Source organism: Dama dama, chromosome 18 (genome assembly GCF_033118175.1).
Source record: "Dama dama isolate Ldn47 chromosome 18, ASM3311817v1, whole genome shotgun sequence".
NCBI classification, from domain to species: domain Eukaryota; kingdom Metazoa; phylum Chordata; class Mammalia; order Artiodactyla; family Cervidae; genus Dama; species Dama dama.
The window spans coordinates 17,998,805-18,012,340 of record NC_083698.1 but is presented as its reverse complement, the minus strand read 5'-3'; the positions used below and the strand labels follow the sequence as shown (position 1 = coordinate 18,012,340).

At 35.2% G+C, this 13,536-nt stretch overlaps 1 protein-coding gene across 6 annotated transcripts in view; it reads right to left on the bottom strand.

Moving 5' to 3' along the window:
• PHF14 (PHD finger protein 14) overlaps nucleotides 1-13,536 on the bottom strand; it is a 203,823-nt gene that overhangs the window by 140,928 nt on the left and 49,359 nt on the right. For all 6 annotated transcript variants that reach the window (XM_061164984.1, XM_061164983.1, XM_061164986.1 and 3 more), the window contains exons 8-12: nucleotides 6,177-6,323; nucleotides 5,134-5,404; nucleotides 4,730-4,836; nucleotides 3,490-3,585; nucleotides 1,576-1,679 (exon numbers count right to left, since the gene is read on the bottom strand). In XM_061164984.1, the coding sequence (XP_061020967.1) occupies nucleotides 1,576-1,679; nucleotides 3,490-3,585; nucleotides 4,730-4,836; nucleotides 5,134-5,404; nucleotides 6,177-6,323 (725 nt within the window). The remainder of the gene's footprint in view (nucleotides 1-1,575; nucleotides 1,680-3,489; nucleotides 3,586-4,729; nucleotides 4,837-5,133; nucleotides 5,405-6,176; nucleotides 6,324-13,536) is intronic.

Genomic DNA, 13,536 nt, shown 5'->3' with positions numbered 1-13,536 from the left:
TATTTTTCAATTTTCTACCTCTCTAAAACTACAAAAAAGTTACTTTACAAACAAAATTCCATTTATTTTCTACCATTAACTCTAAATCTTTCAAAGAACCTTCAATATGTAAATAAGCTACATGTGTAAGTCGTTTTACAGAATCAGACTTTGAGTCTTAAAAATATACCAACTGATATTTATTATAAAGAACTGGAAATTTTATTATTGTTACTGTTGTTTTAGAGTTTTGATTGTTCTTAAGAAATCTAACTTTTCTTGTGCAAAAGGTCAACTACTCCTGAGAGCACAAAAACCATGATCTACAAACCCAGGGTGTACTTATTTTAGGAACGTGAAGGGTGAGGAAAAGTTGTTGAGAACCTAAAAAAAGCATACATATACAGAAACAGCAATGATGTTTGAATTTTAAATAACCTTAGGAAAAAAAAAATCAAATATACACGTACACAACAAAGACCGATACTTGGTCTTAAAGTTGCTCAGAGTAAAAATGAAAAATTACTAAACTGTATTCTGAAACAAAAATGAGCTGTAGTGATGAAAAGTCAGAAGCATACGTGATAAGCCTGACAGTTTCAAATGACACAATTTTATCTGGAAAAGCCAGACTGTGAAAGTTGCTAAGTCTTCATAAAGTATACTATAGACACTAGTGAGCTTTTCCCACATTTCAAGGAAGTTAACTGCTATTACCTATGGAGAAAGCCTCCAAGCTAGAAGAGAAAATAGTTATTGAGACTGATATTGTTGTTGCTATTTCTGAGAAAGAAAGAGATTATGGGGAGAATATGTATAAATTTACATAAGCATATTTACTTGTGTGTGTATGGATACACACAAACATACTAGCAACTTCTAAACTTGTCTCAATTAGTTTCATCAGCTTCATGAAAAAAAAGTAAAATCCAAACCTACTGGTATGGAAAGAAATCTTAATAACTATATAAAATGCTACAATGGTGAACACTGTAAAATATTGAGCCAAAAAAAAAAAAAAGAACAAAAATATTTGGGGAAATGAAATCGTTACAACTGAGCACAGAAAAAAAATGTAGACAGATTCAAATCTAAAACTTATCTTCATTATCCACCACTGCCACTGTACAAAGGCAGTAATTCAAACTATAATATCCAACACTACCTAAAAACACATGTAAACCTCTAAAACTCACTCAAGCAAAATAAAATATAAATGTCCATTTATCCAACACATTGTTTTAACTATTTAAGAAAATAATCATGTACATTACTTAAAAGTCACTTTCCAATTCTCTAAAGAGGAGTTTTCCATGGAGCTTGTGCACATATAACCCCAGTTACTTAAAGTATACAAAGAGTGATTTATCATTAAAAGAGGAGTGACTCTATTCTATCATCATTCAGTCTGGAAAGTATCTTTGATGACAGTATTAATAAAATGAACTTAAAAAAAAAAAAAAAGAACTTCAAACACATTTAACTTTAAATTCTGATATAAACATAATTCATTCACAAATATGTAAAGCATCTTGCTACTAAAAAGTATTCATTTAAAAATACACTATATTAATCTATCAAAATTTCATTACTTGCCTATAAAGTACTGCAGGAAGAGTAGATGTCTTTTGTGTGCCTCCTTCTTTTTTACTTGGTTTTCTCTCCTTGGGTGCTCGCAAAATTGCCGGTATATTCAACTTCTATTGATTTGAACAAATGCAGTTTATTTTGTTTTCAAAGAAAAAATATAAAGCAACATTTTTCTTTATGCGCCGTTCAAGTCAACTAATATGCTTGGATTGTGAGGGGGAAATCTTTTACAAGCTTTTACACTGGCAAAAAGGACTAAAATGAGTTTTTGTCTCACAGTCACTGCTGTGAGAAGCCTATAATTACATACTTTTCTCAATTTTCTCTGGACCACTAAAACACTGTGAAAATTAAACTTCCACTTTCGTTTTAAAAGTGAAAGACAAGGACAAGAATTCAAGAACTTAAAAAAAAAAGAACACTTGACAAAAAGAATATTGAGGCCGTTTATTTTCTTCAACACCACAGCTACACTGGGGCTCCAAAGGTTAATTAGAAAAATTATCTTATTGGACCAAACTCTTCACAAAGCGAATTAGATTCTCTTTGGGTTTCTACTAATTTGTAGTATACTGGCTTCTTAGACAGCAACCATCTATCAAAGTCATTTCTCAGTGGCCCAGTGGGCCAGCATCAGTTCAACCAACCGGAAAAAAGTGTCCTGCAAGTGGTACAAATGAATTCTACTTCTTCTGCATACTTTACATTTGCACACAGAAATTCATGTGCTTCTGTTTCAAGTGATTTAATAAATTAAAATTCTCTTTCATAACTTATACTAAATAAATTCTTACAAGACAAACTTGCAAATCAGGCCAAAAGATAATGCTAGCTTGCCAAATAAACTCATAGGCTTGCATTCAATATTAATTTCACTAAATATAAAATATAAAACACTATAATCTTTACAAATATTCACCAACAGCCTACCAATAGAAACGAAGGTCAACTGTGCATATGTAACTACTCATTCTCACCTCTTATGTCATTCATTATACCATACGCCACATACACCCTGTTCAAAAAAGAAGCATCTTCAAAGCTAGCATGGCACAATACATATCAGTATGTATTACTTTCTAAAATAATGTGTCTACACAAACTATATAATGAATTTGGCTTTTTATAAACCTTTAAAATAAGTACCACAAAAAATATCTGTTCTTTAAAAACGTTTTTTCACAAATAAAACTATTTCCATAGTGAAAAGACCACAGCGAGTCTCCATCATCCTTAAAGAAATAACTGAAATTATTCAAATGAATTATTAATTTAAGAATTAAATACACAGTACTAAAAAAAAGCATTCAAAGAAATCCATTTGGCAATGATTGTTCTTTTCAATACCAAGAACTTTAATAGGCTCAATATGTTCAAGGATAAAGTAATTTCTTTCATAATTAAAATAAAACTAATGAAGGGAAAAACTACACTTTAACATTAAATTTCAAAAACCATTTCTTATAAGTTCAAAACCCATCAACATGAAAATAAATCCAGTTTTCCTTTTACATTTCCCCCATTAAAAAAAAAAAAACTAATTAAAGCGCAAGAATAGGACAGAAGAAATGTGGCAAGGAATCTAAAACTGCTATGTAAAGGCAGAAGAATATGGTAGGAGTCACTCATGCTTCAGATCTTGGCTTCATCACAAATGACAGGTCAATCAGTTAGAGCAAATGAAAAAATTTTGCAAACAAGATAGCTGTTAAAACAACCATATTAAGCTACAGGTTCTCAGCAGGCAGCTTGCAAAGCTCTAGATGCATTTCAGGCAGAAACCATCATCCCAGAGGATTAGCTGGCCCTGATTAAACAGAATTCTTCAGTTAGTGAAGTGACAGTTGTATTAGAGATTCAATCTTTGAAATCATACAGAAAGCAAGAAGAGAAGGCGAGAGCAATTGGAAAGAAACTAACCTGCCCTGTGATTCTGCCTAGTAAGGCCCATATTCCTTGTCCTTCACTTCGAAGTTTTCCATTCATGTTTTGTAGTTCTTCTAAAGATTCACAGAGCTATAATGTAAACAATTCAAATTAGTAGACCATTACAATATTCAGTAACATATTTGAAAATATAAATAATTTATCCATGTCCAAAATATCTACATTTCTATTCCATATATATTTAACACATTTAAGTCGCAATACACTGAAAAATGAAAGTCTCCAACTATTTAAGCAGCACCAACAAAAAGTAAGCATTTTATGTTAACATTTTACTAATAATACTTCTTACATATTCTATTATAGTTTACTATATAATTTCACAGACACACTAATTAACCGTTATGAGTGTATCAAGGTGCACTCCTACCATTTTTCCAATGAGAAGAAAATGTTATACATCAATAAGACAATCCTGGGGACCTCCCTGTGGTCCAGTGGTTAAGAATCCACCTTTCAATGAAGGGGACGCAGATTTGATCTCTGGTTGGGGAACTAAGATCTTACATGCCTCAGGTCAAGTGAGCCCGAGCTCTGCAACTAGAGAAGCCCACAAGCAGCATTACTGAGCCCTCGCACCACAATGATGACCCAGCACAGCCCCCCAAAAAAAGTCAATCCAGATTTTGCTCATGTTACTTATTACCTCACATTTAGTCACAACTTGCTTTTTTGCATTGCTTCATGAACTTCTTTATCTTTAGAATGAAGACGTAGAACAGAAATTTTAATCGGGAGGTTTTTTTTTTTTATCGAGAGTCAAAACAATTCAAGAAAAAAACAGTAATTCAAAAGTAAGTTTTAAAGTTTTCTGTAACTTAGAAAGATAAGTTCTATAATACAGTGGTTAGGAATAAGGAATAGAGTCAGACTATTGGGCCTCAAACCCCAACTCTATGCCTTGACTACTTTTGTGAACCTGGGGAAATTACTTCACCTGTCTAGGATTCAGTTTATGCTTCTGAAGAAAGGAGCAGTAATCATAAGCCACATTATAAAGCTGAAGTGAGAATGAGATGAGTTAATACAAGTAAAAATGCTCAAAACTGTTCCTGACACATAGAAAGTACTCAGTGATGGTAATGAAGATAACGAGGGGTCGGAATTACAGACAAGTCGTAGAAACTCCAGAGGAATTTCAAAATGAAACATAAATAAAAAACCACAAAAGAAATCATCAATAAGATGTAATACATTATGTTGTTTGTTTTACCTTATTATATTCCACATGAAGCTTTTCTTGTTCATTCTCTAATTTATCCTTTATATTCTTTTGTTCAGCCATATTCTCCTGAATTTGAATCATGCGCATATTTCTCTCTAGTTAAATTAAATATCCAATTTTAGTTTAGAAGAAAATAAAAGCTGATATACAAAATACACACAGGAAGAAGCTAGCCATAGAGATGATCACATGGATAAACCTAGACACTTTGAACTCTACTCACAAACGCATTAAATTAGCATTTTACAACAATCCACAACTTATTAGGAAAATAAACATACTTGATATATGTAGCAAGACTAGTAAATTTCTAAAAATTGACAGTGTATCAAATATTTCTAACGGCAAATTGTTCTCAATGAAAACGTGCATGCATCAAGGCCTATACTGACCGAAATAATAATTCACAAAATCAGCAGTGAGAGCAGGTTGCTTATGCTTTCTCCTTCCATCCACACTAGAACTAGTATCTGAATTGTCCACTGGGAAGATATCTGTACTGATCCCCATTAGTTCTGCTTTCCGCATAAGTTTGCGAATGGCTGAAGCACTGCTAGTGAGTGGTCTGGGCAATTTTTCCCTCGGAACCCAGGCCTGGGGTCTGGTGGATCGAGCTAGTTCTGCTTTGGCACGATACTGCTGAAGCCGGGCATTGATCCTTGCCTATAAAAGAAACATATACAAATTTTAAAAGATATTAAAATGGAACATACTTCTTATGATTTTTATTTCCACACTTAGCAAGAGTAACGATGATCAGAAGTTCCTCTATTGAGGCAAATTATATCTATCCACAGTCCTTAAGGTATACAGCATAATTTTGGGGTTACGATAAATTAGGTCTACCCCCAGTTAACAACTGCCCTAGCCTATGATTAGTTGTCAAAAACTAGTACGATTAAGCTGAAGTTTCTCTTCTCAACTAGCCTTGTACTAGTCTTCATAAATTTACTTAATTTACACACAAATATATTTCATATGACAGGCAAACTAATCAGTCTTTGCACATATAAATCTTAGAAGAGACTGAAAAAAGATGTGGTCATTCCTCTAAGCCACATTCTTTAATGTAGTAGAAACATGTTTTATAAAGACTGTTTTGTTGAGACTAGATGATGAGTAATGTATTCAACCACAAACTGTACTCTCCATTTACCTTAATGACAGCCCACTTTCTAGGTAATTTCACAATTACACTAACCAAATTTCACAATTATACATCACATATCAAAGACACATGAGATCTTAAATTTCTAACTTTTTTTTTTTTGGCCAGGCCGTACAGCTTGTGGGATCTTAGCTCTGTTACCAGGGATCAAACTGGAGCCCTCAGCAGTAAGAGAGCAGAGTCCTAACCACTGAACCACCAGGGAATTCCCTAAAATCTATACCCTTGAAAGAAAAAAAAACACGAGTTTTGGAATGAATCTCATACCTGTGCTTCTGGTGATAACTGCTTCTCTCTCTCTTGTAAAGACATTTTACAATAGGATTGCAGAGCCAAGTAGTTTTTTCTCTTCCACTTTCTGTCTAACCTATCTGCATGTTGCTTACAATAAGCAAAAAATGGATCTGCTATATCCTATATAAAAAAACAGAGGGGGGGAAATGAACATTTTTACTCCAAAGGCCCATTTTTAAAAAAGCCATAAGAGATAACATTTCCTTTTTGAAGAATATACCACAGTGCTGGTTATTCCTAAAAATAAATTACAAAATTAAGTTTTATACATAATGATAAAAACCGCTGCTTTAGGAACTTAATCCTGTATACCAAATTCAAATTAACAATTTTTTTTCTTTATACGGCCTCGTGGATTTAAAAATACTGAAATCAAAACTTAGGTATTACATTAAGTTGTTACCTAAAAAAAAAAATCACTGTTTAAAACAAATAAGATATTAATAATCATAGGTAGAAAACCATCATTAAAGTTATGAATACATAGATTAATATTATAAAACAACAATATAGCTAGAAAATATAGGACTAGTCAACACAGGTAAGTAGGGCATTTCTAACTGACAAGAAACGCACAGGCAAACTCTACCTGGGGTAAAACTAGATTAAGAAGGCCAGGCCTTATGGGAGGGGAGTTTAGGGGAGAATGAATGGATACATGTATATGTATGGCTGAGTCCCTTCACTGTTTACCAGAAACTATCACAATATTGTTTGTTAATCAGCTATACCCTAATACAAAATAGTTTTAAAAAAAGGCCAGGCCTCATCAATAAAATACTTCAGACATTCTCTTTAACGCTTTACAAAATTCTAAAACCTCAAATGGAAACACAGCTCTCTCACAGTCTTATTTTATGGTACCACCTTAATGGGTACATATTCATAAATAATAGGATACAAAAACATAAAAGGAAATCTACTATCAAAAATAGGAAAAAAAAATTGTAAATATGTAGGCAAAAAAAAAAAGCATTCTGCAATGTGACTGCCAGCAAAGTAACAAGTAGTTCATTCTTCAGGTCTGTCTCAAAGAGGAAAACAGATAAGCTGCCCATACGGTTTTTACCTAAATTACATTAAGAGTCTCTTAGTAAAGTGGGGCCTTACAACCCAAAGAGAAATGATGATGCTAACAAAAGAAGAAACAAATGAAAAGTACAAAAAGAAAAATCATCATATAGTAAAACCAAAGTGTCCTTAACATTAAAAACAGCAAAATATATAATGCAATTTTCTAGTATGATATCCACAGATGTTACAATATAGCACTGTGAATATTGTGATTAGAGAATCTGGATATATAAATAGGTGGACATAAAACCTGGCCCCACCAATTAAAGATTTTTGTGGCTTTAAACAAGTTGCTAATTATCTCTGGGTCTCTGTTAACTCATTAAGAAAACAGATTTAATAATAATTACTTCATATAGGTACAGAAATAAATACAAAAATGTAGACAGGAAATTGGATTCTTTATCTCTCTCTCTCATTCACACTCACACACAGCTGCTTTCTCACAACGTGCTCTACACATCCTGGCAATAGAAGAGAGTAAGTGGAAATAATATATTGAACTATAGTCAAAATGATCTCAAGACCCATTCTACTGTCTTAAAGTAGTAGGTAATGTTGAAACTGAGTTATCAGAGACAGGATTCATGCTTGCGTAGGTCAGTTAAGCATTAGAACCAAGACTCTGACTTGGTAAAAAGACCAGTCACCTCTGGTCAAAAAGATATATGAAAAGGACGAAGTAGCCCAAGTAATTTTTCTTTTGTTTCATGACTTGGGATTGGGGACAATAAATCCTAAGTCTAAGGACCATTAGACCTTAGACCATTAGACCATTAGACCAATAGACCTAAGTCTATTAGGACCAAGGGATTAACCCTGTTTAGAGAATGAAACAGATATACCAAGCAACCACTATCCATTAACATCTACCCTCCCATTTTTCCCCTTAGTACTAGAATCTTCTGATTTTCTACTGGATACATGATGACCTTGCTAGAAAATTTCTGCTCCAGACCCTCAGCAGCTGAGTATGACCACGTGATAAGTTCCAATGAAGTTTATGAAATTCTTAACCAGACCTTTGAAAGGAAATGTCCACTCTTCACCTTCTCTTCCTTCCTACCAATGGGGTACAACCCAGACAAGGTGGTGAAAAACCATCTCTGACCACGTGAGAAAGTACAACAAACTAAAGAAATATGACAGTAAGTCAGAGGTACCTGGTCTCTGGAACCAAACTCCTCTGAACATAAAATCAGTCTGGAATCATAGAAAGAATTTAACATCTTCCTTGTTCAAGTTACTGGCTATTCAGTTTTATTAAACCATTCATAATAGTGTGCTAATTAATAATCTGGTTGACTTGGAATATCCCCTCAACTTGCCTGGAGAAACTTTCAAAATCCTATTCCTAGAAGAAAATGGAAAGGGAAAAAAATTTTCTGAATACCCACCATGTACCAGGCATAGTGCCTGTCTTCATACTATCTCATTTATGTCTTATCACTACCACATGAGGTGAGTTCTATTATTTTAATATCAACTTCATGGATAGAAAACTGAAAACAAGAGAGGTTGAGTTGCTGACCCAAGATCCACTGCTAGTAAGTAAAAGCTGTCTTTTTCAACCGTTGTCTGTCATCAGATTTACTTAAGGACATGTCCAAATAGAAATGACAAAAGCTCAACTCTGGAGATTGTGTTTCAGTAGGTCTAAGGCAAAGAGTTCTAAGTGTGAATGCCTTGAGAAACAGTTACCAGTAAACATAAATGAGCAAAAGGCTGTAAAGATGCTGGGAAATTATAAGACAAAAATAATGATGGAAGTAGGGGGAAAAGTGGAATGTGGGAAAAATGGTGGGGAACTGTGACAAACTGGAATGCCCCATCAACTCAAGTTATCTTTTTATTGCACTATTCTTATCAAACAAAATGTATCTACAGGTCAAATTTAGCTTGTGGACCTCTGAATTTCATGATTTGTTCTAGAATCTTAAAACCAAAACAATTCTTTCCAAACAAAGCTCCCTGACTAATACTGATTCAGCAATTCAAAGGATTATAAGCTGAAAGAAACTATGAGGAATCTTGTACATTGAGAACCAACTGGCACTTGTAAAAACAGAGTATTTTTAAGAAAAGTAGAGAGGCTTTATCGGTATCTGCATAAAACTGTTTATTGAAATCAGAAAAGTATAAATACTATCATGAGTTAGGAGCATAACATACTTATCTTCTCAGTTTACAACACCATCTTTTCCACCTCACCTCAGCCATTTAATTCCTATGACTGTACCTAGATTCTGAACTGTTTCCATAATATAATTCCTCAAGTATTCTCTGAGCATTATCTTTTATCTTTCCTGACCACTTCTTTTCAGACTCAAACAAGTTCTTAATACCTTTCAGGTCTCCAATGTGCAGATTTTTATCCTCTGACTGCCCCAGAGCTCATGCACATGACTGCCCTCTTTACCTGATTATTTCATGGCCCATCAATTAATTACTTGTTTGCAAGATGCAGTCCTCTCTTCACTTGTTCCTCTCTTCCTCATCTAGCTTCACTTGATAAAACCTAAAGCACAGGTAAATCCAACTCATCCCCTATTTTAACCTGCATCAGAGCAGCCAAACACATTCCCAAATAAATTTCCATTTCATTTTTATAGATAATCACTGAATAGCTTCATCTCTAAAACCTTCAGTATCTCCTCTCTATTCTTAACTTGCAGATGATGGCCTTATTTATTTCACTGGAGAGGTTTCGAAGAGAAGAGAAAAGCAATGAAATGAGAACTTTCACAACCTCTGGTCACTGCATACCTCAGCCTATCTGCATGGCTACACATATCCTCTGACTAATCTCCTGTTACCAGGGATAAACTGCCCAATGTTCCTATCTAAGGTTGACCTTCAGTTGCGATTAATTCCACCCCATCTTCCCTCCAGCAATTCTACCTCTTGCACATTTTTTCTCTCTACTGGCATACTAAAAACATCGCAATATCCTTTAAAAATACTTAAAAGACATTCCCTGGGCTCTCATTTGTTGTTCACTTCAAAGTCGCCCTTAAAAGGAAAAATCTAAAGCCCTGCCCATATTAGCTGTCTTCAATTCTGTTCCACTCCTAAGTTTTCAACTACTCTCAACTTCTCTAATAGCTCCTCTCAAGTGAAACCTGACCTTCATTTTGACAAATCCAATGGTCATTTCTCAGTCTTAACCTTATTCCTTTAACACAACTTGTTTACTGTCTTTTTGAAACACTTGCCTTGTTGTTGTTGTTTTTTTTTTTAACCTCACTAATGACTCTGTCTCAGTCTCCTTGGTAGATTCCTCCTTATTTTCCCAAATTTCAATGCTGTTGAATGCCGAGGTAGCCCTATGACTGTCATCAGAACTCTTCCCATCTCCTTTTCCTCTTATAGTCTAGGTAATTTCACCTAGTCATCTCACCATAAATACTTTCTATACCCTGACACTCCCAAATCTGTATCTTTAGCCTTGATTGCTCCCCTAAACTTCAGATTCTGATAGTCAACTACTGTCTCCACTTACAAGCCTAATAGGTGTTTTGAACTCAACATGTCCAAAACTGTCCTCAATTTCCTTCTCTCCTGCAATAAATTTGCTCTTCCTGCCGTCTTTTCCACCTCAGTAAACCATAACTCCACTCTTCTAGAAGCTCCACAGGAGCCTCTTGATGAAAGTGAAAGAGGAAAGTGAAAAAGCTGACTTAAAACTCAACATTTCAAAAACTAAGATCATGGCATCCTGTCTCATCACTTCATGGCAAGTAAATGGGAAAACAATGGAAATAGTGACAGACTTTATGTTCTTGGGCTCCAAAATCACTGCAGATGGTGACTGCAGCCATGAAATTAAAAGACGCTTGCGCCTTAGAAGAAAAGTTACAACAAACCTAGACAGCATATTAAAAAGCAGAGACATTACTGACAAAGGTCCATCTAGTCAAAGCTATTGTTTTTCCAGTAGTCATGTATGGATGTGAGAGTTGGACTATAAAGAAAGCTGAGCGCTGAAGAATTGATGCTTTTGAACTGTGGTGTTGGTGAAGACTTTTGAGAGTCCCTTGGACAGCAAGGAGATCAAACCAGTCAATCCTAAAGGAAACCAGTCCTGATTATTCATTGGAAGGACTGATGGTGAAGTTGAAGCTCCAATACTTTGGCCACCTGATGCGAAGAACTGACTCACCGGAAAAGACTCTGATGCTGGGAAAGATTGAAAGCAGGAGGAGAAGGGGACGACAGAAGATGAGATGGTTGGATTGTATCACCAACTCTATGGACACGAGTTTGAGCAAGCTCCGGGAGTTGGCGATGGACAGGGAAGCGTGGCATGCTGCATTCTATGGTGTTGCAAAGAGTCACACATGACTGAGTGACGGAGCTAGAAGTTCAGGCTAAAGAGAAATCACCCTTTTCCCCTCTCTTTCTGTTTATTCCATAATCTCTCAACAGAGATCTACAAAATCAGTCATTTCTTATTACCTCTATCCTTAAAACCCTAAACCATTCTATTTGTTCTTCTTACTTTCACCTTCGCTTCTCTATACTCTATACTGAATACAATCATCAGGGTTATCCTTCTAAACATCAGTTGACTCACATGTTCTCTATGTAAATCTGATGGCTTTCCATCTCACTCCGAGTGTAAATCCAAAGTCATTCTCATGTTCTTCCAGGCCCTATATGATGTAGCTCCCTGCCACCTCTATGACCTTCCTCTCCTCCTACCAAACACCAGCCCCCACCTCTGTATCAGCCATACCAGTTCTTCTTGGTCCTCAAGAATGTTTCTACCTCAGAGCCTCTATGTTCTGTTCCCCCTGCCTATAATGCTCTCCTCTCAAATAAATGTAAGCTCCCTACCATTTTCCTTACATTTTTTCCACAAAATGTCACTGTCTTAGAGAGCCCAGCTCTGATCTCCCCATATAAAGTAGTACTGCCCTACTTCCCTCACTCTCTACATACTTTATCCTGCTTTGTATTTCTTCATAATACTTATCACAATATAGCAGTAAGTTGAGGATAAACCCTTAAGTCTGGGAGACAGAGAAGTCATTACTCGTTTGTCTCAAAAGTATTGATATTTTCTGGTAAACTTTTTCACTATCTGTCCTCTCCCAACCTGCCACTCAAATGTAAGCTACCTTAAGAACTGTTTATTTTGTTCAACGTTAATCTCTATAGGCTCCACAGCAAAGCCTAATACACAGTAGCTCAATGTATCTGTTGAATAAATAGGCTGAATGAATGACAGTAAAAAGCATTAACCTGTAATCCTTAAATAGTTCAAAGGTAAGAGATAGATAGGCCAAGAAGGTCTACTGAAGTTTCTGATTCTTCTAAGGAATCTTCTTATTTCTGTATTTACAGCACTTATTGTCCATCATAGGCACCTGTGACATCTTTTAATGTTGTCTTATGAGACTCTAACATTTCACTGTGTTTACTATCCAACCCCATCTACATGACTTAAAGCCATTTTTATACTCCCTGACAAACTCCTCCATCCCCAAACCTAAAGTTTACATATGCACAGGCCCTCAATCACGACTGACTGATGTTAACTGAGTACTATGAAGTTATGTTTGAATATAAATTTCACTGTTCATAAACAAAGTTTAGGTCACCCCTTAACAAAGCAACTCAGTTTTAGAACATGAATTCAATAAGTGATAGTGAACATGACAGTCACATTCCACAAACGCTTGCTGAGTTATATAATATACAATTCAGCCCTCAACTGTGATGCTTTTGCAAACACTACATGATTAACTGTTTAACATACAGTTTTAGTTTGCTTTTGAAGAAGTCTTGTACTCAAATCTGAAACTCCCAGAAGATGAAGACCAAAGAATAAAAACAATAAATCTAAGCAAGATTTCTTAATTTCTTGAATCTAGTACTGGAAATTTCTAGAACCTTTTACAGATGAACAATTTTAATGCAAATTCAATGCCCAAATGCTGGAGAAGGAAATGGCAACCCACTGCAGTGTTCTTGCCTGAAGAATTCCATAGACGGAGGAGGCTTGTGGCCTTGGTCCATGGGGTCGCAAAGAGTTGGACACGACTGAGCGACTAACACTACACTACTACACTAATGCACAAATGACTAGCGTCTAGTACCAAAAAAGAAAAATTTGACAATGTACATATTTTCTGAACCATAAACAAAACCATACGTATAGCTGTTTAGTACCCTTTCCTATAAAAACTGAAAGCAACCAACTTAACTTTATTGAGATCTTATTCTAGCTAGGAATCTGTATTCAGTTTGATCT